Source organism: Myotis brandtii, unplaced genomic scaffold, assembly GCF_000412655.1.
Source record: "Myotis brandtii unplaced genomic scaffold, ASM41265v1 scaffold916, whole genome shotgun sequence".
Taxonomy (NCBI): Eukaryota; Metazoa; Chordata; class Mammalia; order Chiroptera; family Vespertilionidae; genus Myotis; species Myotis brandtii.
This window is the reverse complement of record NW_005371774.1, coordinates 242257-267641: the sequence shown is the minus strand read 5'-3', so window position 1 is coordinate 267641 and position 25385 is coordinate 242257. Positions and strand designations below refer to the sequence as shown.

Below are 25385 nucleotides of genomic sequence, written 5' to 3'. Positions count from 1 at the left end.
TAAAAAAAAAAAAAAAAAAGTGATGGACTTTCAACTCCCCAAGATGAGGCAAGTAAAGGGAACTCTCCACACAGCCTGGTGCAAGCCTCCTGCAGACCCACCTGCTCAGGGGCCTCAGACGACTAGAAATGGGGCCGAGCATCCCAGTCCACGCCCTTGACAATGCTCAATGGCCACGTGGTCCCAGCTCCATTTCCCAGAAGAGGGCAGCGTGGCCACACACACACTCGGCGCGGGAGGCCTCTCCTCCCGGGTAATTAATGAGCTGGCAGGCTGAGCACAGACGGGTCTCCTGGGACATGCCAGCACCAGGAGAGCACGGGCCGCCTGAGAGAACAAACCTCCTACCCAGGTGGACAGTGATGGAGGTGTTCCCGAGGCCCAGCCAGTGACAGCCTCACCCCGGGCTCACGTGCACCGGGACAGGATCCAAAGGGCTGAGTTCACGTCCGAGCTCCCCATCTGCCACAATACCCACTATCCTAAATGCCACCTTAGGGACCAGCCCGAAGCCAGCTCACAGCTTCAGGGGGGAGGACAGCCGCTCTCTCCTGGCCACACTGCCTCATGACCTGCCTCTGAGTGGGCGTCACTCAGGCAAGGTTTGTGGGACAAGAGAACTCATGGACTTTCCGCTGCTACTGTCTGCCATGGGTTCTCTCTCTGAGCAGCTTCGAGACTGCCACGCAGTCTAAGTTAGAGGCAGATGGTCTGTGGTCTGTGGCCAAATCCCACCAAGAGATGGGATCTATTTGGGCCGTACCAGGCTTTTAAAAAGATACGAATTGGTTGCTAATATTTAAAAATTAGGAAACTTATTTATAAAAATAAAAGCAAGTAACCAAACCACCAAAGACAGAAGAAAGATGGGGGCGGGGACTTTCTTCTTCTGTAAATCAGATCGGGCTTCCCTGGCTCACACTCCCTCCCCCTGGAGGCAGGTTCTGCGCACTCGTCGGGAGCTTCCCCACCTTCCCCACCGGCCCCACCAGGCTGTGAGGGATCTATTTGGGCCGTACCAGGCTTTTAAAAAGATATGAATTGGTTGCTAATGTTTAAAAATTAGGAAACTTATTTATAAAAGTAAAAGCAAGTACCCAAAACACCAAAGACAGAAGAAAGATGGGGGCGGGGACAGATCGGGCTTCCCTGGCTCACACTCCCTCCCCTTGGAGGCAGGTTCTGCGCACTCGTCGGGAGCTTCCCCACCTGCCCCACCGGCCCCACGGGCTGTGACCTGCGAGGCCTTCAGCCACGAGTGTGCACTCCTTCATCTGGGGCCAGCTGGCCAATCAAAAGGGCTTTGTTGACTGTCTGGCTGGTCCCACCCGACGTGCCCACCTCCCATTCCTGTGTACTCAGCATTGTGGCCTGTGCTTCTCCAATGTCCAACAGTGACTTGAACTTGAGAGAAAAAGGATGTTCATTCTCCCTACCAGGAGGCAACCAGAATTTCTCTGTAAGAAGCTGGAGGCAACCCAGTTACCGAACTGGCATTTACGAGCAGCAGGCCACAGGTGTACTGCTCATCCCCAGGAGATGAAAGTACCAGAAACTACATTATCTGCCTGGAATCACATCATGTCAGAAACGAACACCTAGTGCCGGCCCGCCATCACAGCAGCACCGCTGTGGCGGCCGTTCTCTCTGCGGTCACCTTCTTCCATGCCTGGAAGCCTACATCCCCGAGAAGGCTCACCAATCAGCAAGAACGGAGTTTAGGAAGTGGTGTGTGGTCAGTACAGTCACACGTATAAGCCAGAGTGGAGATGAGGTTTCCAGATTAGGCTGCAGGGCCCATGCTCCCTAAGCACTTCCCATGAAGAACTAATTTGGGCAAGTGAGCCCCAACCTCCAGGAGTCCTGAAACCAGGAGGGCTCAAGACCCACGACAAAGTCAAGCAACAAAGTGGCCCGCGTCCTGACCTCGTCTCCATGAAGTGCAGAATGTCCGCAGGTCTCAGGCACTTCTCCTGCTCGTAATACGCATGGGGCAGGAACTGAAACCGCAGCTCGTACACCCGGAACTTGTTCTGCTTCTCTCCCATCCAGAAGGATTCCTGGACATCGACTTTCTGCAGCACCTAGAACCAGATACACAGGGAGAACCCAACTGCTCAGGTACCAGGGCATTACAGGTGGGTTATGGGAAACCCGAGGGCTTGGGGGACAGGCTGGGGCCACTGGCCAAAACCCCAAAGAAATTCGCCAGCCTACAGGTTACCCCGGAGAACAGCCCTGGCTGCGGGGCGTGGGCTCCAGCAGGGCTGGTACGCTAACCCAGGACGTCTCTTTACTTGTAAGGCATACGAGAACGCTGCGTGATTACTTCTAAAGCTTCCTGCTCAGCCCCACCCCTGCTCAGCACCTGGCAGAGAAAGCTCCCCCCTCATTGGCGAGAGTCTGAGCCCAGGGTGTGAACAGTCCTGACAGGAGGCCGTGGGGAAAACGCCTCGCCCAGGCGGCAGCAGGTCCCCAAGCTCCCCCCTCATTGGCGAGAGTCTGAGCCCAGGGTCTGAACAGTCCTGACAAGAGGCCGTGGGGAAAACGCCTCGTCCAGGCGGCAGCAGGTCCCCCAGTCTACAGCATGTCCCCCAGTCGGCAGCAGGTCCCCCAGGCAGCAGCAGGTCACCCAGGCGGCAGCAGGCCCCCCCAGTTTATAGCAGGTCCGAGAGATAATTACCTCCCCCAGGCACACCCTGGTGAGCTGCCTCTTCAGGCTTTTCACTCTCTTCAGGGCTTTTTTGGTGTTGAGCACGGGCACGCTCATCATGGGTGTCTTGATGTTGGCGCTGGCCACCATGAGAATCTCCCTCAACCTGTCACAGAACAAGGACACCTGATCGTAAGAGGCACCCAGGTCCCCTTTCTTGTCAGAGCCCTTTGGGGTGTGGGGCAGATCCTGAGATCTTGCAGGGAAATACGCTCTGGCCCGTGTGATAGCAAGTGACTCTCCTGTCCGTTTCCTTCACTGGAGCGTGGCTCCTCAAGGACAGGACTGAGTCATATTCTTGTTTCCTATCACCTGTGTCTTGCATACAGCAGGTGCTTACTAAGAGCTTACTGAATGAATGAAAGGTAACTAGAGTCTGCGCCCCTTCTACTGGGTGCAGGCACCCTGCTCAGGCCTTGCCCCTGAGCTGTCAACCTGCCCAGCCTGACTGTGTGGGAAGGTGGGCCCCGCAGGTGAGGATCCTGAGATTGAAGAAGCTGAGGAACCGTCTCAGACAGTGGCAGGGCCAGTATGGATGCAGGTGGGTCTGACCCCGCCTCTTTCCTCTCGCCCACTGGCCATCATCCTGCAGGTTGCATACAGTTACCTGCAGGGCCAGGGCTGCTGTGGGTCACGTTCTACGTGGATGGTGTCCCACCGTTGGGCAACCAGGTGGCCCTGTAGGGGCTTGTGAGTCCCGCCCCAGGAGTGGGAAACTGACAAGCATCCAGGTAACTCTGATACAGGAGCCGGCAGAGGGATATATGGGGATTCTAAGAGGCCAGCCAAAGAAACTGCACAGAAGAGCTGAATCCCCCAAACTCCAACCCTGATCCCCACTTTGATGAGCCCTGACTTTTGGTCACGCACACACACTCTAATTAAATGTGTTCTTCCCCGGGAGCGGGCTAGGACAGACCCCACATCACACACACCCGTATCCCACCTCGGAATGCCCAGGGTGACGTTCATCTCCCCTCTGCCAGCGAAGTGGAAGGTGTTCAGCGTCATCTGTGTGGAGGGCTCCCCGATGCTCTGGGCGGCCAGCAGGCCCACCGCCTCTCCCGGGTCGCACAGCGAACGCTGCCACTTCAGCTGCAGCAGGGTCCGCAAACTGGAAGTGGGGCGGGGACAGGGGTTAGGAGCGGACACCACCCACCTGTCGGTTGGGTGTCCATACCATCCAAAACCAGGGTGCATGGAACTAGTCCCTCTCCCTCCTTCTGGGCTGCTATTTCCTAACAAATCATCCTCTCATCCTTAAATTCCTGCTGGCGACCCCGGAATGTCTTCATTAGCCGCAGGGATCCCAGCGGGGTGGTGAAGCTCTGCACGTCCACCTTGGACTGTTCAGGCTCTGAGGATGCCATGTGCCTACTCTGCACCGGTTACCAGCCCCCTGAGCTCCCCAGTCACAGGGTTTCCTCTGTGAACCCTTTGCCCCACTGATTGTGAGTGTGGAGAGGTTAAACCTCCTGCTGTACAAACCAGGACGAGGTCCACAAAGCAGCTGTGAGGTAAGGGGGCGGGATGGGGGGCTGTATCTTCTTAATTAGTGCAAACGGCTGCACGTCGGAAGTGTGGGTCCTATACAATTTTGTAGTTACTAGCTATTCTTCCTTTTAGAACAGCAGGGAATACTGTCACACCCCCACACATGGAACAAGGGCTCAACAAACGGAGACTAAATGGACAGGTGTGCAAATGCAGAAGAAAGCAACCAAGTGCGTTCCTATGCAAGCTCTTTTTAAAAGTCAGACTTTGCATTAACCCAACGTGTCTTCTCTCCCAAGTACCTCAAACCAGTGAGGTGTGAGCGCACATCGGTATTCCTGTCAGACAGCCTTCAGATACTTCCAGAACGTTGGAGCTGCACCAAGCCTGCTGCTTGCTTACAGGCCCCTGCCGGGACAGAGGCTCTCAGAAGTGACCTCTCCCTTCAGTTTGGTGTGATGGGTGTGGCTGAGAGTAAGGGAACCCATGCCATTCAGTGGCTGCCAACTCCGAGAGCAAATCAAGAACAAGGACAGAACCGAGGCAGGATCGCTGGCCCGTCTCGGCCCTCCAAACCCACGTGATGCCCCCCAGGGCTAACCTCCCTGCTCCTGATGGAGCGCAGCTGGAGGGAGGACCACCACGGTTCTTCCAAGAATAAGGGGCAGCACCCTGAGCTGCAGGGGAGCAGGAGGAGGGGTGGGGGAGCCAGGACTTCTGCTTGTAGGGCCAGCCCTGCTGGCAGCTGTGATAACCTGTAGGACTTATTCGACCTGGGAATCTCGGGGGCCTGGCTGGAGAAACCATTTTAAGGGGTAGAGAGAGCCCCGTCCCTCCCTCCCTCCAGTATCTGCCTTGGCTCCTTGCCTCTGCTGAGTCCCATCTCCCCGCTGCAGTCCCTGCACCCTGTCAACCTCTCCAGGCACCAGGCGGGTTTCAGCAGCGGCAGGATGAGCAGCCCGGACACAGCAGGTGCTCTCGGTCATCCAGCTCCGCAGGCCAGGCTTAGTGGGCAAGGGCAGGACCCCTGACAGCCCCCCCAAGACCAGCCCCACCAGCCATTCCTGGGGCACTTTTGGTGTTTTAACCCGTTGTGGCTCGATGCTGGTTCCTGTCTGGCTTCCCACCCACCTACACACAGGATTTTTTTCCCTCTTTTGTGTGTGTGAATGGGCCCAAAGTGAGGAAAACATGTGTTCCTTCTTCCTTAAGGCTTCGAAGCCCAAAGCTCAAAGGGCCAGTGGAATAATCAGATCCAACCCTCACAGACGGCTAAGGCAGTGTCATAAGGCAGAATGATTTGCTCTCGGGAGTTGGAAGCCACTGAATGGCGATTAGGCTCCCTGGCTCCCAACGGGCCACACCCATCACACCGAACTGGAGAGAGGCCACTTCCGAGGGCTGTCCGGGCAGAGCTCTCTTCTCCTCTCGGCCGATGGGGTGCCCACACCTGCTCTGTCTCCTATCCAGAGCCTCAGGGCTTGCCGGCTGCCCTTCTGGTTCACTGCCCTCCCTCCTGCTGGGGTCTGCACCCGGGACGCTGCCTCCCTCTCCCGAGGTAGGGAAGGGCCTACACCAGGTTTCCCTCTGCTCGCACCGAGCCACGCATCCATGTCGTTACCTGTCAAGAGAAAGCTCCGATTTCTCAAAACTCTTCTCTGCCTGAGACGCCCACTCGAGACTGTAGTCGTCCATCTTTTTTTCAAATGTTTCTGACACGGAGGCAAAGTAGATGTCTGGGCGCCAGATGGACAGGGTGGGGTCAGGACACGGAGCTGCCTTCTTCTGGTATTTCCTTCGGCTCTGCTCATCCAACTCGCCCCACATCCTCAGCACCTGAAAGGAAGGGCGGCTGAGCCACACAGGAGGCGCCAGCACGGCCACTTCTCCTGGGGCACGGGAGGATAAGGAGAATCACAGGCACTGGCTTCAGAGGCGAGTGGGGAGACAGAATCCTGACTGCAGGGAGAGCCCAGCTCTACACTTAAAACAGGAAACTGAATCCGTCCAGGGCTCACTGCTCCACCCGATGCTGTGAGCTCTTCGTCCTGGCCCACCAACGACAGGGAGTGAATGTCCACACTGGCACTCTCTTAGAATAAACAGGGCACTGTTACTAATAATGCGAGGGCAGGCGGCAGAGCCAGGATGGTCCGAGGCCAGCCAGGATGCAGTCACCATGAGCCAGGTGATCGTCTGCCCCTACCTGGGCTTTCACAGACCCTGCGCCCACACTGTCCCACCGCCGCCACTTCAAAGCACGCCCCTGCCTCTCGGCTCCCGACTGCTTGGCCAGGAGGCCTCCCCAGCAGAGGGAAAGGGGCGAGAGTGAACCCTGGCGTCTCCCTCCCACCCTCTCGGAGAAGCCCCAAGTGGGCCACCTCCCTTCACTGAGGGCTCCTGTCGAGTGGCCTCTGCCCACAGCCCCCTCCCTGCCCCTTCCGGCCTGGGGTGGTGTGGAACAGAAGTGAACAGTCCTGGTCAGCTCCCTCGAACCCTGCCCACACCTCTGCAGCACCTCCTTACATCCCTGTTTGACTGCCATGTTTTCCGACAGTGAATGAAGCCAGATTTCATGATTACACCTCCCATTAGGGAAACACCCTCCTTCCCTCAGCCCCTGGCCTGGAGACACAGTCCCCCAAGTCACCTGGCAGGTCCCGGGGCTGCGGCCGGGCTGACTGGTGCCCTGGAGGTCGGCGGCTCTCGCGGCTGCCTGGACTTTCTGGGAATAGCTCAGGAAGGCGCCCGTCCTCTGCAGGGGGCCGGGGTGCTTGCTCTGCCATTTTTTGATGGCTCTGAAGTGGCGGAGAGCTTTTTTGGGATCTGCTCTGGATAAAACTTCGTGGAGATGCTTCGATTTCATGATTACCTAAATAAACAAACCACACACACAAGATCAAAGAGGTGAGGGCGACCCAAGGCCATGCCACACAACTTCACGGACCAAGAGGGCCTTGCGGAGCTGTCACGACAGCTGTCAGAGGCTGAGCACCTGCTACTAATTGGGCCTCACTGTGCAAACCAGACCTGGGAGCTGGCGGTCCCGGGAGCTGAGGAGTCAGGAGAGAGACGGGCACACACAGGGCCCCTTCAGAACACAGGGGAGCTCCAGGAAGGAGAAGTGTGGCCCAGAGCTCGGGGCCAGGGCCAGGATGGAGGAGCACGGCCACGTGCAATCTTCGGCCACCCCTGCGAGACCCTGGATAGGCCACACCAGTTCCAGCTTCCCATTTGGCAAAATGGGGTGACTGCCGGTCAGCAGTGGAGGTCATCCCCGGGCAATGAGGTACGGCTTGTGTCTGGGTCTGGGTTCAAACGCTGGCTCTGCCACTCTCCAGCCAGGCCCTGAAGCTCTGACCGGTGGCCTCAGCTGTGACATGGGCAGAGGAAGGAGCACCTCCTTCCCCAGGTGACACGAGGATGGGACCCAGAGAGTGTCCACAGCTTGCCCGCACGTGGCAAACACCCCAACGGCAGCTGCTGTCTGGGGTGCTCGTGCCTTTCTGCCACCTCCGTCCACGGACGGATGTGGAAATGGCGAGTGTCGCACGGCATCGAGGTGGTTTGTACGCTCTTTCCCCTCTACGTCTCAGCAGCCACTCTAACTGGGCGGCAGAGCCTGGAGTGCGGGGCCCGTGACAGCCCAGAGCCCCCGGCCGCCAGGGGCCTGACCCACCTCGTAGTTGCTGGCGAGGAAGGGGAACTGCTTAGGCTGCAGGAACTGCGTCTTGGGGATGTCCAGGCCGTCCTCCCCGTACAGGAACTGCACCACGCTGCCGTCGCTGTCACGGACCGTCAGGTCATACTGGACCACGAGGCCCTCCAGGTGCTTGATGATGCACCTGTGGGAGGTCCGGTTCAGGGCCCACCAAGCTCACTCCCAGGGCAGGGAGGGAAGCGGTGGGAGGTGGGAAGGAACTGCTGCTCTACAGCCAAGCTAGACTCCAGGACAGCCAGCCTCCAAGGCCCAGGCTCTGAGCTACGGTCTCCCAGCTGGGGCTGCAGCCTGTGCCTGAGAGGTTGGCGGCCCTGCTGGCCCCTGCCTCCCTCTCCTGCCCCAGCTGCCAGTGCCCTTAGAGCCACAGGCAGGCAGAGCAGTGGGGCTGTGTCCCCACCCAAAGCTTCTGCAATGCTCTCAGTCCGGAGACCCTCGGTCAGGGGCGCAGAGGACATTAGGAACTAGGTGCTGATGTGACACCCCAACCAGGCGCTTTCCCTCGCTTCTCCCAGCGGTCAGCTGCCTCCCTCCTCTCCCCCTCTGCTGCCCGGTGATGGCCCCTTCCCTGATCTCGGCCACTCGGCCCTGGTTTCTCCTCCTGCCACGTTAGGAGGAGGCTTCCCAGGAGCCACTGCTCCCCAGGCTCCAAGGGCAGAGCTCAGTGTTATTGCACTGTCTCCCTGGCACCAGCCCACCTGCCAGGCTGACGCTGGGCACCCACTGAACATGCTGAACACACGGAGGGGTCCCCCCTGCTCGGCTGTACGCGCCCCCAGGGCTGAGGCTCAGCACAGCAGTGGCCTCTCCAGGCTGCACCTCCAGGTCTCTCCCCAGCGTCAGGCCTCATCTAGGGGCCACTGCAACGTGCCTACTTGAACGCCCTGCTGCTGCCACCTCACGCCACCCACACTTCTCTCCCCTTGGCTTTCCGTCACTGGGCTGACACGGAGGCCTGAAAACAGCTGGTCTGACACCTCCCTGCCCTCACTCCTGCATTTCAGCCAGCTGCCCCACGTCTCTGCCGAATCTGCCTCTTCCTCCCCATTGCCACCCTCGAGGGCTCCCAGCCTGGGCTTCGCACAGCCGCCCTGGCTCCTCACCCATCGCCGGAGGCACTGCACTGGCCTCCTCCACCAGGACCTCCAGCAGCAGGCGCCTGTGCCCTCTGTCCCGTGGCTCCCCACACCCTCCTCCCTCCCACCCTGCATTCAAAGGCCTCGGGTCCTCCCACCCCAGACGCAGTTGATCATTTGTTCTCTAGCCTGTTCTACACTACAGGTGTTCTTGAATGGTTTAAAAGGATGGAGCTGGGGTGTCACCCCTGCTCGTGGGAGAAAATGGCCGTGTAATCCATGGCCCCTGGAGGGGAGCTCAGCCCACTGTACTGAAGCAGCCAGCTCTGCAGATGGGCTCCTCTCCGACAGCCAACCCCCTAGGCTGCAGCTTTGGGCATCCAGGGGAATGGACCGAAATAAGGGCTGCACTTTGGGAATGTGGAGCTCAGAAGCAGCACAGGAGAGCGGTAGGGACGGACAGGCCTCTGAGGGGCGAGGAAAGGAGCTCTGCCTTCCTGTGCGCAGTCAGCGAGTCCCTGAGAATGTGCTTAAAATCAGGCCTTATTTCTGCTGTTCCTCCACTTCCCACCACCACTGGCTCCCTGGGCTCATGAAAAACCATTACCCCAAATCCCCAAGACACAGCAACCCCGGCTGCAGCCCAGGAGAGGGAGGCTGGAACGCAGGCATCTGCTACCCCGTCTGCCGGGCCCTCTGGAGTCCGGCCTTGTCCAGACTGAAGCTTCATTCCCCCAACCTGCTCAACAGGCCCGTGAGAGTGGCTACTTGTCTTCTTTCCTCCCAGAGATGAGAGGAACAGGTAAGTCTAGGCTGGGGACCCCAAAGTGGCACTACATCTGGAGCAATAGTAACTCCAATCACAGGCGCACAGGCAGGGACCCGGGCCTGGCAGCCCCTTGGCTGTCCTGGACTGCCGAGCCTTCCCGGGGCGGAGGGCCAGCCCACCACCACCGAGACCTTTCCCGTACCCGTAACTTCCCTCAGAACGCAGGGGCCCTTTGTCTGCGCTCATGTGCTATTAATCCTTTAAAAGGGGAAGAATACCTGCTATTTTCTGTCTCAGGATAACTGTGGGCATTTTAAAGACATTTTTCCATCTAAAGAAATTCCAAGTGAATCGTCACTGAACATGTGAAAGAACCGACACTGAGCGGTGCAGAGCAGGGGCGTTACCTTTGGAGGTAGCCGGAGCGGCTGGTTTTCACAGCGGTGTCGACCAGGCCCTCGCGCCCCGCCATGCAGTGAAAGAAGAACTCCTGCGGGAGAAGCGGGACCCAGGTCCCAGAGGCGACAGTGAGGACGGCGTGCTTCGGGAGGGCGGCTCAGGCCAACCCTCCAGCAGCCCCGCCTCATCTCCTGGGGCCCTTGATGGCTCCAATGGCCCAGTGACTGCTATCTTATCTGCCCGAGAGCAGAAGGAGCGTGGATGAGAAGTGACACGTCCTGCTCAAGGGGCCAGGTGTCTGCCTGCACATGTGCAGCCCACACATCTGAATTCCACTTCCCACAGTGTTAACAGAGATAAGAGTGTTTTCCAAACTCTTTGATTGCAACCCACAGTAAGAAATACATTTACAACAGTAATCAGCGTACACACACACACACACACAAATGCACATAAGGATGGAACTAGAACTTCATGAAACTACCCCATCCGTGTGCTCTCTGTATCAGCCTGTTGCTTCTTTACATAAGCAATGCCATCACTATCTATTACAGCGGTTGCATGACTAACTACGGGGTCACAACCAGCTTTAACAATTCTGATCTCTGTCGGCACACCACCATCCCGTGCCAGAGGCCAGGGGTGACCACTGGAGCCGAGGCAGGAGCCCTGGAGCAGCGGGCAGCCTTGAAACAAAGGGTCGCTCCTGTTCACAACCTGGACCTGGCTGTCTGATCACAAGGGTCATCCTTGCAGAAATGCACTCGGCAGAGAAAAGGTGCCAATGTTCAAGAAGCCGTTTGACAAGTTTGAGGAGAAAACCCTCCTCCTAGGGGAGACTCTGTTGTCCAAGGGAACACTGGGCATTTGCGACAGCTGGTCAGCTTCCCAATGGCAGGAGGAGCCGTGGGAAGCTCTGCTGGGGGCTTGTGAAATAAATCTCCATGAGGTCCCTTTGGCAATGGAGAGACCCCGTGGGGGTGTGGGGCCTTCCTTTCCCTGTCACCTTCAAGTGCAGTAAGACTGGATAAGGGGGGACACACAGCAGAGGGAGCGTGGATGAGAAGTGACAGGTCCTGCTCAAGGGGCCAGCTGTCTACCTGCACATGTGCAGCCCACACATCTGAAACGGTGGAACTGGGATTGGTCTTATTCATCTTCTCATTTATCAGCAAACACTCACTGAGCTCCACCCTGTGCCAGGCACTGTGCTAGGCTCTGGTGTCACACTGGTGGACATGGCATGGCTGTGTCCTTATGGTCCTCGTGGGCCACAGGGTGTAGTGGGCAAGCACCAAATGGCTTGGAATAATATCCACTTGCTCACAGTTGTTGGGGAAAGTCAAAGGCCTTCTACCACTGAGCTGGAAATGAGGAGAAACACCAAAAGGAAAACCCAAAATACATACAGGAGGCTTGATGCCAGTGAGGAACCTGCCGGTGACGAAGCCGCCAGCCCTGGGGGTGAATTCGTAAGGCTCGAAGCAGGGCAGTGACTTGCCAGACGCCATCAGTGGGGGTCTCCGGCCTTCCAGTTCAATCTGGCCCAGCAGGCACGAGATCTGGGGAAAGGAGACCCGAGACAGACCAACATCTGTTAAGCAATGCTCTGTCCTAGCAGGAGAGGAGGGCCTGCCCTTCAGAAAAAGCTGCATGGAAACTGAGTTCTTAAAGGCCAAACGAGATTTGTAAATGTACCAGGGAAGCTAGTGCTTTGAGAAAATAATTGTTTCCCTTTTGTTGGCGGATGGGAGAGTCTCCACATTTGGTGTTTTGTAAAATGGGCGACAAAAGAAGCCATGTTTCAGAATCATTACGCTCTACTTGGAAGGGACCTGAGTGCTGGTCCTAATGGGAAACTGAGGCCTGCAGGAAAAAGCAACTTACAGCACTCCTTAAATTTTAAGGCCAAAAGAGAGTAATACTGACCACACTTTTGGGGTATGGGGAAGGGGTGGGAAGAACAGTGTGTCTGGCTTTCACTTTAGTCAAAGGGACTCCCTGATGGCCTCAGCCTTTAAGCCCATTCCTATTGCTCTGAGTCCCCAAACAATGAGATGGTCCTTAAGACCCTCTCAAGGTCATCAAGATTTTTTTTTTAAATTGCTACGATTTGTGAGAATGTGCCATAGCACTGAGGTCATCTGAGGAGGTAATGGGCCTCAAATTAAGGGTTAGAAACCTCTAGAACAATACTTATATTACGAAATAGGAAAAAGCAGATCATGCAAAACTGCAGGGTCTCAGCTAAGATTACACACACACAGTGTTTCCATATAATGTGAATATATGTAACAGTAATCTAGTGTGTAAATTTACAGTATCTACTGTATTATACGTAACATCTGGATACTTACATCTATATTTGTTCATAACGTTATTGCTAACAGTGGCAAGTTCCTGTACTGACTTCTATATGCTTTTGTATTTTTCAGAACTTGCCACATTTTATATAAAACATGGATCCTTTTAAAATCAAACAAATCAGAAACTACTTCCTGGGAATACAGCACCCTCGGCCAAGCAGCCACCCAGTGCTCACACCTGCATGGTGTTGACAGTTGAACCTTTGGCTCCGGACTGCACCATCATCTGCAAGTTGTTCTCTGGAAACTGCCTGTGAAGGCCGAAAGGCATGCATGCCTGTGGATTAAAACGCACCGGTGAGCACACCTTCTGAAATCCCAGACTCAGAAGGTAAACTGAGGGTGTGGCAGCGACACACTCACGCCAGTCACTCAGAGAAGCACCAAACCCCACCTGCCACAAGAGGTCCCATTCAGCATGAACCCTCTCGCTAGAAGCTCTGCGAGTCTAACAATGGCCTGTGCGCTGCCCTCGACACCGTCAGTCAGACGCCCGAGGGGCCTGTCACTGGCCAACAGCGGCCGACAAGGAGAAGCAGGGGCAGCACAGGCAGCTGAGATGCTAACAAGAAGCTGGTTAAAAATAAAGTCTGAGGCTATGCCCTGGCGAACTCGCCCAGCAGAGCATGGACTTGGCCTGGCAGTGCTGACCAGTGTCCCTGTCAGACTCACATTTGCCAACAGGCTGCCCAAGCACCATGTGGGAGCCTTGCCTCGGCTCCAGGGCTATTGCAAGTGAGCAGCACCCCGGGGTGGAGCCTAGGGAGACACTGGGAGGGGCTCTGAGTCTACTGAAGCCTCTGCCTAGAGCTGCAGAGACCCAGTCCACCACAGGGGAGACACAGTAGTGGGAAGAGGTGAGCTGGAAGGACAAGAAGCAACACCGAGAAGCCGCTGGGACAATGCCCCAATCCCAGCATTCCCAGGCAATGCTGGAAGCCACGCCTCCTGGTTCTCGGGGAGGTGCTGGGAAGGCTCCTCTGAACACAACCCCTCAGGGACAAACCTGTACGGATGAGAGGTCTGTGCTCCTGGGAGCCTGAGGGCTGCTGAAAGCCAGTCAAACACTGACTTCTATGGGTGTTGGCCTTGCCTCTTCCTCTCCTTCTCAGGCTGGGCCTCGAGGCCCAGGAGGCAGGGTGAGGGTCAGGCGGGCGCTTCCAGCTGCAGGACTGGGAGCCCAGCTCTGGGACCAGAAGATGGCGAGGCACAGACTCTGGTCTTGGCTCGTGCAGGGATTTCCCCCTCCTTTCCTAACTGCACAGGAACTGGCTTAGTGAGGAGCAGACAGGGACTTGGGGGGACTTCCGCAGCGCTCCTGCCAGGCCAAGAGCACTACACAGGTCAGGCCCTTAACCCTCTCAGCATCCCTCCCTCCAGGTGTGGAAACAAAGCACAGACTGGTTACGTCACCTGCCTGAGGTCACACAGCAAGGGTATGGCAGAGCTAGGGTTTAAACCAGGCCTTCAGCTCTGGCTCCAATATACAAGCAGCAATGTGGGGCATGGCTACAGTGTTTTGGCCAGGTTCAAGCCTCGGACTAATGAAAGGACAGGGTCCTCTCACTGCCACGTGCAAGTCCCAGCTGGAGGGCAGGGCCCTCCCAGCACAATTATAGCCAACAGCTATGGTTGTAAGCTTGAACCTATGGTCCAAACACATGGCCCCATGTGCCTTGTGATAGAGTTCGGGTGCATGTAGTTGAGTGAGGTTGGAACTCATGAGAATGCTGTAAACAACGTGATCACGCCCCTACTTTGCCTCGTGGCATCTGCTATAAAATAAAGACACGGCTTGTGGGCGCTGGCGCTGTCTCCTCATCAGGGAGCAGCGTCCCACCGAGACCCAGCTTTCATTCTCTTGTCTGTCTTTTCTCAATCCTTTCACCCCCCCACTCAGGATCACCTTTGGCCGTAACACAGCAATGGTGTTTTTGGTCCCTCAATCTACTCCTCCACTGGCTGCAGCACCACAGGAAACTGCCCTTGCCTTCAGTCCCTTTTAATGCAGTCATCCCCACACACACACATTTTAAAAAGTGCACAGGGGCAGAGGCGGGGAGGGGAGGAGAGGGTGAAGGTGAAAGAGGGTGTAGAGGGAATAAATGGTGATGGAAAAAATAAAATAGTAAACAAAACAAACGAAGTGCAGAGCATTCCCGCTCAGCATGCAGCACAGACCTTTCTTCCCAGACCCTGACTGGGTGAGGGAATGAAGCCGTTGGCTCCTCAAAGCGATGACTTTCGCACATCCCACCTCACATCCCACCAAGTCAGCTGCTAAATAGCCAAATTGCTCTAAAGGGCCCCGAATGAAAATCAAAATGTAATTTTTTAAAAAATCAGCATTTAAAATGGTGGGGATAACTGTGCTCACTGCCAGACTAACCTTGTTAATCTCGTTACTGTAATGGTTCACTTCCTCCTTGAACTTCAGATCGATCATGTTAAAATCTCTCTGGTCTTGGCCCAGATGGGCATCCTGCCATCTCCCTCGGACCTCATCACATGGCGCGGATTCTGGCAGGTTTAATGCAGACCTGACAGCCTGGAATGAGAAAAGGGACACGTCGGAGGCAGCAGCCAAGTGAGGAAGGTGTGGGTTTCACTCTGTCGGAGAGCTGACCCCTCGGCAGGCCCGGCCTCCCAGCCCTCCTCACCCGGGGCCCGCAGTGGGTAGACTCGTCAATGATCCTGTGTCTCTTGACATCCGCCTGTGGCTTCACCAAAATGTCTTCCACGCCTGTGAAGTGAGACAGACAAGCTCAGGTGGCACGGGGCCTGACTTCTCAGCAAGACGTAAACTCAGTGAGGTCAGGGCATGGAGCAGTGTCACATACCCAGGAGGCACCTGAATAACAATCACCTAACGTCCTTACAAGACTGCTACGCTCTCCTACGTGCTTCCCATCCCGTAAGCAAGTGCAGGGCCAAGCATTACAATCTCCATTTTACAAATGTCACAACTAAGGCTCTTCTCGAGCTACCTGCCCAAGGTTCCACAGGTAAAAAGCAAACCCAGGCCCGAGTCCAAACCTGTGCTCTTAGGCACAGCTCTACTGCCTGAACTCAATAAATGCATGTTTCATGAATGGGCTGTGGGGGAAGATGTTGTGGATGAAAAACCAAGGTTAGGGAAGGAAGAGAGGGAGGGAGAGCACATCCTGGCTCTGATTCCCAGAAGTCAGTTGTTCCAGAGACCACCCATGCAGCTGTGAGGATGGGTGTGCAGACACACACACACACACACACACACACACACACACACACGGGAGCCTGGGTGACAGGGACACCACAGGTTCTGCCCAGGAAGAAAGCCCAGGTCACTAGTTAGGCCTGTCTTTCTGGCTCCACAGGGATGAGGAATGCCTCACCTTGGGCAGGATGTCTTTCTACTTCATTTTTTCAATCAACTATTTTCTGTCTGTATCTGTGAGTGTTACTGGGGCCAAAAGTCCCTCAGCCAAGATCGGAGTGGGAAGGAAACAATGGCTGCACTCTTAAAAGCTGGGCTAAAATATCTGGAATCCCAACGCACTGTCCTGGAAGCTTGAGGGCCTCTGCAGAACATGTGTGCGTGGAAGAGGAAGAAATATTCCCTCTGTGAGGAAGCCATAACCACAACAGTGGGTCCTTCCATGGGGTCAGCTCCAGGCCACCATGGTCCCTTCACTGACCCCTCTGGCTCTGAGGGCTGGAGTGAAGGCACCTTCTCTAGCCTGCCCTTCCCTCAGAGCTCTGTCCAGCTGGGCTGCACTCCCTCTCAGCCTGGCGGCATCAGGATGCTCTTTGCACTTGGGCCAATTTCTCTTTCTACCATATGCTAAGCACCCTTTGCAGAGCACGGAGTGCCCAGGGAATTTTGGAAAAATGGAGGTGCGTTTGAGTGTGAAAAATCAGACCGAGGGACTGAAAACTGTAAAGGATGGGGTTGAGAATGAGACAGATGGTCACTATGAGGTTGATGGTGAAGAATCACTGGCTCTGGGGGAAGGGCAGGAAGCACTGACGAGATGCAAGGCTGCAAGTGAGGATGTCCTTGTAGAGGCAGCCCGGCCGCTGCCCCGGAGGCTGGAGGCTGCTAGCAGAGCCGGGAGACACCCTGGTTGGCGTGCTGGCCGGGTAGGGACCCCAGGAGCTGCTCGCCCAGCACTCACCCAAGGTGAAGCCTCTGTAGAGCTGCAGGTAGGCGGTGAAGAGGCGGGCCAGGCAGGTGAGAACCTTGCCACTGGTCTCCCCGCCGTAGATCTCATAGCAGCAGTGCACCAGGCCGTAGGCAGAGCTCCCATAGTGTGCTTTGTCCAGCACCCCGCAGAGCAGCTCCCCTTCCCTGATGATCACCTGCAGAGGGCACAGCCATGACCACAATGCTGAGATGAGGTGCCGCCTCCAGCGCGAGCCACCCCCCCCTCATTCCACGCTTTAGTGACCTTACCCTACCCGTCCCTCCACCGCAACCTGCCTCAAGTCCTTGATGGAAGGAGGTGGGCACATGTAGACATCAGAGTAAGTCCCTCCGGGACCGCACCACACACAGACACATTTCAGTGTGTTCAGATGTCCTCCCATCCCCACCCCACCCACAATGACTCGAGGTCAGGGACCCTTGACAAAGACTTTGTGACTGGAAATGAGAACATTTGGTATAAACTTCATAACCACGATCTTGGCCAAGGTACTCCCTCCCCTGTGCCCTGGGAGTAAGAACAACATAACTTTTCCAACGTCCTTGAAGGGCTGGATTTGTACTCTCACAAAGTGGGGCTAATGAATTAGAAGCTAACTAAACGGAGGATTCTGGTTGCAAAATGCTGCTGCATGCCTTAAGCATGTGATCTATAAAGGAAGAGTGGCAGCTTCAGCTCTAATGGACTGTGTCGGACCTGGTGACGAAGCAGTGAGGGGGGGACTTGGGGATACTCCCCCACCAAGAACACGCAGAGGCCTCGGAAATCTAGCGTGAGGCCAGTCTCGCACTCTGGAGGCAGTGCGGTGCCCGGGTTTGACTGTCCTGGCCCACCTCCCTGAGGCCTGTTCCCCGAGGCACGAAGCTGGGAGGAGTGAACCTCACAGCAGCCCCAGGATCTCAGCCACTCGGGGGTCTGCAGGGAAAACCCAGGCTCTGCATTTGCAGGCTTTGCAGTCAGCTCCCAGGCCTCCTGCCGTAGAAGCTCCCCAGCTGGCTGCCAGTTTTACACTGTACCTCCCTAAAACCAAAGCTGACACCAACTTGGGCACAACTCTCTCTTATGAGCCACAACGTCTCCTCCTGTGCATGTGCCTATTTCTCTGTGCCTGTTTTAAATCCATTTGCCTAAACCCAGGACTCGCAATCTCCAATGGAAGCGGCTGGGCAGCCATACCTGGGACTCGCACATGGAGTCGGGGTTGAAGCCGGGCACGGGCCGGGGAGACTCCTTCACCCAGGCTTTCCCACCGATCTTGGCCTTCCCTGATAAGTTCAGTGGGCTGTGCTCCTCGGGGATTATGTTTATGAGCAGCGTGGAAACAACCTGGAAAGGAAAGGAAGGAAAGATGAGAGTTCCCTTTAGGGCTTCCTGCCCCTGCTCATCCTGAAGAGCCGGCAAGCCCATTCTAGTGGCCTGTAGGCAAAGCAAGGACGACGACGGTTCCAGCTCTGTGGGCCAGTGGACCTCCGCGCTCACTGTTCTACTGGCGACTTAGGAGGGAGCTTAGGAGCGGAAACGTACACATGCACTAAGGACTTCACTGGGACTCTTCTTCCCTAAAATAACTGCTGTTAAAGTGAGCAATCCTCCAGACCTGAAAAAGCACATCCAGTTCCTGAACAGACCGGAGGAAGGAGAGAAAAGCAGCAAACTGCTGTGGGGTCACAGAAAGAAGATTCGAGTGTGTGGTGAAAACAGAGACAGCAGGGCCAAGACAGGTGGTGGGCTCACGACACCGCCCCTGCCCGGAGGAGGTGGCCCGCGGGCGCCAGTGCCAGGACGAGGCAGAGGCTGAAGAGCATCCTTCCCTGTCTCCAGGCCACATCCAAATCCACGGCGATTATTACACACAGTCGATGTGTCCTCCCACAGAACAAAGGAAACAAACAGGCAAAACAGGTGCACAGATACAGAGATCAGACACTAAATTACTTAAGACTTATAATACATTCACTTCTAAGGTAACTTGAGATAGCTTATAAAATAAAGTCATATAAATAGGAATAATAAAGTGGGCAAATACATATGGCCAACTAACTAAATCAGGAATAGGCAAACTAGAGCCTGCAGGCCAAATCTGGCCCACCACCTCTATGTGTAAATAAAGTTAGACTGGATAAAACCTATGCTCACTTATTTATGTGCTGTCTGTGGCTGTTTTCATGTTATAATGGCAGAGCTAAGTAGCTGTAACAGATTGTGTGGTCAGCAAAGCCTAAAATATTTGCTATCTGGTTTTACAGAAAAAGCTTACCAACTCCTTGAACTAAACTATCCATATTATTGATTTTAATCAAACTGCAGAGTTGCCGGTGGTATTCGGTCAAGTCAACTTCCATTCTGGCCAGGATGGAGCAATGGTGACCTGATTTACTCTCCCACCAGAAACGTCAACAAAAGCAGACAAGAATATAAAACAATGATTTTCAAGACAACGGACATCAGGTAATGAAGGACAGTGATCAGCAAGGAGAGAGTAGAGAGTAGACTACCTATCAACTGAACCCAACTGACATTTAAAGAGCAGTCCATCCAACAACAGCAGATTATACTTTTTTTTAAAATGTATTTTATTGATTTTTTACAGAGAGGAAGGGAGAGGGATAGAGAGTTAGAAACATCGATGAGAGAGAAACATCGATCAGCTGCCTCCTGCATACTCCCCATTGGGGACACGCCCGCAACCAAGGCATATGCCCTTGACCGGAATCAAACCTGGGACCCTTGAGTCCGCAGGCTGATGCTCTATCCACTGAGCCAAACCGGTTAGGGCAGATTATACATTATTTTTAAGGGCACACCAAACATTTACCAAGACAGACCATAATTGAAGCCACAAAATGAATCTCAATAAATTTAAAGGGATTCAAGTCATCCAAGGCATATTCTTTGCTGCAAAATACTTAAATGGGAAATCTGTAACAAAGATATCTGGAAAATCTCTAAATATTTGGAAACTAAATAATGGACTTCTAAATAACTCATGTGTTTAAAAAAGGAAAATTTGGAAGTGTGGAGAGCAGCTACAGTGTTTGGACAGGTTCAAGCCTCAGACTCATGAGAGGGCACAGTCCTCTCATGGCCACGTGCAAGTCCCAGCTTGGAGGGCAGAGCCCTCCCAGCACAATTATAGCCAACAACTATAGTTGTAAGCTTGAACCTATGGTCCAAACACGTGATACCACGTGGCTGAGTGATGTGGGCTTGATAGAGTTCAGGTGCATGTAATTGAGTAGGATTGAAACCCAGGAGAAGGTTTTAACCATGCCTTTACTTTGCCTCGTGGAATCTGGCTATAAAATAAAGAGACGGCTTACAGGCTGTGGCACTGTCTCTCTCCATCAGAGAGGGCAGCGTCCCACCCACACCCAGCTTTCTTCTCTTGTCTGTCTTTTCTCAATCCTTCACGGCCCCCACACAGGGTCACCCTTGGCCGTGCTGGCCCAGCACAGCGAAGTATTTTAAAATAAGTGAAAATACAACATATCATAATTTGTAGGATGTCATTAATAGAACTTAGGGGGGAAATTTATACCTAAAGTACTTATAAAGAAAAGGAAACAGTCTCAAATCAATTATGTCAGCTTCAACCTTAAGTAACTAGAAAAAGAAAAGCAAATAAAACCCAATGAAAACAGAAGAAAGTAAATAATAAAGCTTAAAGTGAAATCAATGAAACAGGAAATAGAAAAATAGAAAAAGTCTATGAAAGCTGTTTTTCTGAGAGCAATAAAACCAACAAGCCCTAGTCAAATTGATCAGGAAAAAAGAGAGAGAAGACATAAATTACCAATATCAGGAATGAGAAAGGTGGCCCACCTACAGATTGTACAGATAGAAAAGGATGATAAAGGAATATTATGAATAACTTTATGGCTATAAATTCAACAACTTATTTAAAATGGACAAAATCCTTGAGAAAACCAAGTATTAAAGCTCATTCAAGAAATAAGACGACCTGCCCTGGCCCATGCACTGAAAGGTCACTGATTCGATTCCCTTCAAGGGCATGTTCCTGGGTTGCAGGTTCCATCCCTAGCACGTGGGAGAGGCAACCAGGCGATGTGTCTCTCTCACATTGATGTTTCTCTCTCTCTTTCTCTTTGTCTCTCTCTCTCCCCCTCCCCCTTCCTCCCTTCCACTGTCTAAAAAAATCAATGGAAAAAATATCCTCGGATGAGGATTAACAACAAAAAAGATAACCTGAATAGTATCCCTATATGTATGTACTAGAGAAATATAAATTTTAGTTTAAACAAAGGATTTCAGGATGATTTTGAAAGTCTCTTTCTGCTCTTCAGTCCTTTAAGTTTGTGGACCTTGGATTTGACTGGTTTTTAGTTGTTAAACCAACCTCACATTCCTGGGATAATCTTTACTTGTTTGTGAGGCATTACCAACAGCACAAGCACATATATATGTATTTAAATATTTTTATTGATTTCAGAAAGGAAGAGGGAGAGAGAGAGTTGGCTGTGAGGATTAAGTTAGATAACATAGCTAAAGCACTCAGCAAAGCACTCGGCCCCTCCCAACAACTACTACCCACACTACCACCAACACCACTGCCTATAGCCACCATTTGGACTACGAGGTCATCACATTTAAGTTAGAAGCAAAGGACAGAAACCACGCAGCCTACTACTCCGTTGAAACCCCCAAACCCAAGGGCCCCTCAAAGAGGAAGTCACACTATTGTCTGATTTGTTACTTGTCTGTCCCTGGCATGGGCTCCTCTGGGAATGAAACCTTATATAGGAGTGGCTGGTTGCCTTCTGATATACACTCTGGCCGTTTTCTCCCAATTACCTGCTTTCCTGTCCACAGTGGAAAAGGCTTCAGGATGGCAGGAGCAAAGAGCTTCACGTGTCCCACTTTATCAGTGAGTCCTCGGTACACCAGTTCCATATACTGCTCCCGGGTGAAAAAGCAACCTCGGATGGTCATATTTGCACCGGCAATCATGTGATCTTGGATCAATCCTGCCAACGGCTGGCCATCCTACAAATCAAAACAGAAATGGGAAGAAGAACAAGAATAAATTTTAAGTCGCATTCTAATTCCTAATCATCTGCCTGGAGGCTGCCTCCTAGCAACAACCCTGTCTTATGGCCTCATGTTGTCCTTTCCCACAGCCTCAGGAGGCAGGTGCCGAGGCCTCTCATTTTGAGAGTAAACTGCCGCCCAGAACACATGACCAGGGCCTCCTTCCGCCGTTGCATTGCCCACAGTTCTCTATCAAAACTGCGTCAAAACCATCCATTTCCCCAAGCCTTGCCGCCATGATCCCATCTGGTTCTAGTTACTCCAGCATATTTTTGGCATTTAAGCACAAATTTGGTCTGGCTGCTGCTAGCTATGTTCTTGTTTTTATATTTTGGTTTTATGCTTTAGTATTTTTCTCACATTTCTGGCCTGGTTCTCCTCTAAATTGGTCATCCATCCAACAAATAGTTATTGAGAGCTTACTGTGCGGTCTAATCACTTGGTTAGAACTTCAATCTACTTCTGTGGACCAAACAGGCACAATCCTTTATGAGGAGGAAGAGCTGGACAGTAAGCAGATGTTTGGATAAATACATCGGCACAAAGAGTTTTAAATGACATGGAAGAAAATAACAGAACGGATCATCATACAGATCTGCGGCAGGGGGATGGTCAGGAGTGGTCTCTCTGAGGGGCAGCATCACAGCGAGGCCTGAGAGTGATGTGGGTCAGCAGTGCAGGGGGCAGGGGTTCAGGCAGAGGCTCCTGAGAGGGTCATGGAAGGGCCATGACATACATGACCGCTGAAGGAAGAACGTCCCTGTGAGTGTGTTCACTATGCAGCATGTGTTCATGGTGGGCCGGTAAAAGGCTGTTTTCCACCAGATGTCCAAACAAGGGCTTTCATATCGGGTTTGGGGGGTACATTCATCTCCTTGGACACTTGCCACAGGGTTTCTGATCCTTAGCCTCCTGAACCCTCTCTGCAGGTCTGTGTCCATGGCAACATAAGGCACACTAAAGTAAGAATAGCTGTGCTCACTGACATTCTTTCAGAAGCAGTTTTTGCAAACTTTTCAATGTTTATAGGAACTTGAAAAAAAAATCTGAAGATTGTTAGCATTTGATTATTTGCCAAATATGACCCAATATTATGGCCATATTTCATAAGCAGGGCTAAAGGACTCACAAATGCAGCCTTGGAGAAGCACCAGGAATTAAACCACAAGTACTAATTCAAAAGCTAAAAAGGGTACTTGTCAAATAGTCTAAGTACCAGGACAATGGCTCTATGTAAATTCAAAGTTAATTGTTACAAATGGATGGATAAGTGCTGTCAATCGAAGGCAAGATCAAATAGAGCAAATAGCCCTTCCAACTTCAATAAAAATTACACCCTGGCCCTGGCCTGATGGCTCAGTTGGTTGGACCGTTGTCCTTATACCAAAAGGTTGCGGGTTCGATCCCTGGTTGGGGAGGCATATAGGAGGCAACTGATGGATGTTTCTCTCTCACATCATTGTTTCTCTCTCTCTCTCTCTAGCCCCCCCCCCCTTCCTCTCTCTAAGATCAATAAACATATCCTCAGGTGAAGATTAAAAATATATACTCTGTAGCTTGTTCCAAAGACATGGTCTTACTTTGCTTGGGGGAAAACCCAAACCAATATTACACATTTGACTCATCCCACAATCTTTGGAGGCAGATACAGATTTTTCCTTTTGTTTTCTTCCTTTAAAGAACATAATTACAGGTTATGTGACCCATTCCATGCCTTCTCCTTTCTCTGACCAGATTTCTACATGACTAGAAAATTATCTTAATGATTAAATTGTTTTCAGTGCAATAATCATGAGTTCTAGGAAGGAATGCTGATTAAAACAATTTACTAAGGGTCAACTTATGATTCTGAATTTCCTAAATCCTGCTTAGGATCAAAAAGACCATCTCTAAACAAAAAACCCAGATAATTGTCAGCTATCCTATTCCATTTAATATCACAGCAAAATGATATTACAAGTAATGTCTTTGGTCAGGATGCTCAGAGAATTAGGGTTTTCTATGACTTGAATCTTCTAGCTGACTAAGTAGAAGTCAGAAAACTATTCTCAAGCCTTGTTAAAAATAATTTCCACAAAGCACTGCCCCTCAATAAATTTAAGAAAGAAAAAAGTTAATTCACAAAGAAAAACATAAATAAAAAGTTTAACTATTTTCTGAAAAGAAATAAAGTCCCACTCATTTTAAGTAAACAGACAGTACACAACTCTATTAAATACTTACAAACCAAAAAAATAAATTTACTTTAATGTGTATTATGGTTAGTTAAGGAAGAGTACCTGGAAATGTAAAAGGAATGGAAACATGAACAGAGAGAAATGAAGACAAAGAAAGGTATACCAAAAACATTAAAAAATATATATGGCTTTCCTAGTTTAACAAAACCACTTCCTGTTCTCTGAGGACACTGCCACCAAAATACTTCAACACATGTTGCATTTTTATAACCATTAGTAAAAAGGAGGATTCCACCTCTTGGCATTAACACCAAGGACTAAATGAAATGTATCAAAAATTAAAAACCCTTTAACTAAGACAAAAGATATTGACTAAGAGTGAAGCGAACCCTCAGATCATTCCCTAGAAATTTTCACTATTTGTTAAACCAACTATGCTGGCTAATTTATTAAGCCAATTATAAAGCTACTAGAGGCCCAGCGCACAAAATTCATGCACTCTGGGGGGGTCCCTCAGGAGCAGGCCTAAGTCATCAGTCAGACATCCTCAGTACTGCTGCGGAGGTGGGAAAGACTCTTGCCACTGTGGCTGCACTTGCCAGCCGTGAGCTGGGCTTCTGGCTGAGCAGCACTCCCCCTGTGGGAGCGCACTGACCACAAGGGGGCAGCTCCTGCATTGAGCATCTGCCCCCGTTGGTCAGTGTGCGACATAGCGACTGGTCGTTTTGCTGTTTGGTCGATTTGCATATTAGCCTTTTATTATATAGGATTACAAAGGTTAAAAGACAAAAGTAGGAAGAGCATATATAATTACAACAATAAATTCAGGGATACACACACACACAAAAAAAACACCTAGTAAAAATAATGACAAAAACACAAGCATGAAGGGAGTGAGTAAAAACTGTAGTGATTTTACAACATAATAAAGACCATATGTAGGAGAAACCAAGATGGAGGCATAGGTAAACACCGGAAATTGCTGCCTCCCACAACAACTTCAAAAATACAACGAAAAGACAAAACAGACATCATCCAGAACTACAGGAAGGCTGGCTGAGTGGAAATTCTACAACTAGAAGGAAAGAGAAAAGCACACTGAGACTCAGAGGAGCTGCGGAAGTAAAGTGCAGAGGTACGGAGGCTCGAGCGTGCGCAGAAAGCGGCTGGCACCTGAGGACGAGGCTGTCTTTTTGAATCGGGATGGAGTCACAAGCTCACGACTGCTCTGAACTCCAGTTCTGGGAAGTCTCTGGGGACCCAGGACTCATATGGGGAGAAACTGGACTGTCTGGCAACGGGCAGAACTCGGAACTTGAGGGCGGCTTTCCCTCAGAGGTGCTTGCAGCAATTACCAGGACACTGGGACGTGGGGCCCCTTAGGGCAGGGCTGAGGATCAGCCATAGCTGTTTGCTCTGCCCTGTTGATTCCCTGAG

At 52.3% G+C, this 25385-nt stretch overlaps 1 protein-coding gene across 1 annotated transcript in view; it reads right to left on the bottom strand.

The window, feature by feature from the left end:
• Positions 1–25385, bottom strand: part of POLR1A (polymerase (RNA) I polypeptide A, 194kDa) — a 77042-nt gene that overhangs the window by 11379 nt on the left and 40278 nt on the right. Inside the window, exons 14-27 of the mRNA XM_005885636.2 lie at positions 21535–21726; positions 17899–18048; positions 16693–16876; positions 15196–15278; positions 14925–15083; positions 12714–12812; positions 11579–11731; positions 10178–10260; positions 7887–8052; positions 6858–7079; positions 5829–6043; positions 3660–3827; positions 2684–2819; positions 1927–2084 (exon numbers count right to left, since the gene is read on the bottom strand). Of these exons, the coding sequence (XP_005885698.1) occupies positions 1927–2084; positions 2684–2819; positions 3660–3827; positions 5829–6043; positions 6858–7079; positions 7887–8052; positions 10178–10260; positions 11579–11731; positions 12714–12812; positions 14925–15083; positions 15196–15278; positions 16693–16876; positions 17899–18048; positions 21535–21726 (2168 nt within the window). The remainder of the gene's footprint in view (positions 1–1926; positions 2085–2683; positions 2820–3659; positions 3828–5828; positions 6044–6857; positions 7080–7886; positions 8053–10177; positions 10261–11578; positions 11732–12713; positions 12813–14924; positions 15084–15195; positions 15279–16692; positions 16877–17898; positions 18049–21534; positions 21727–25385) is intronic.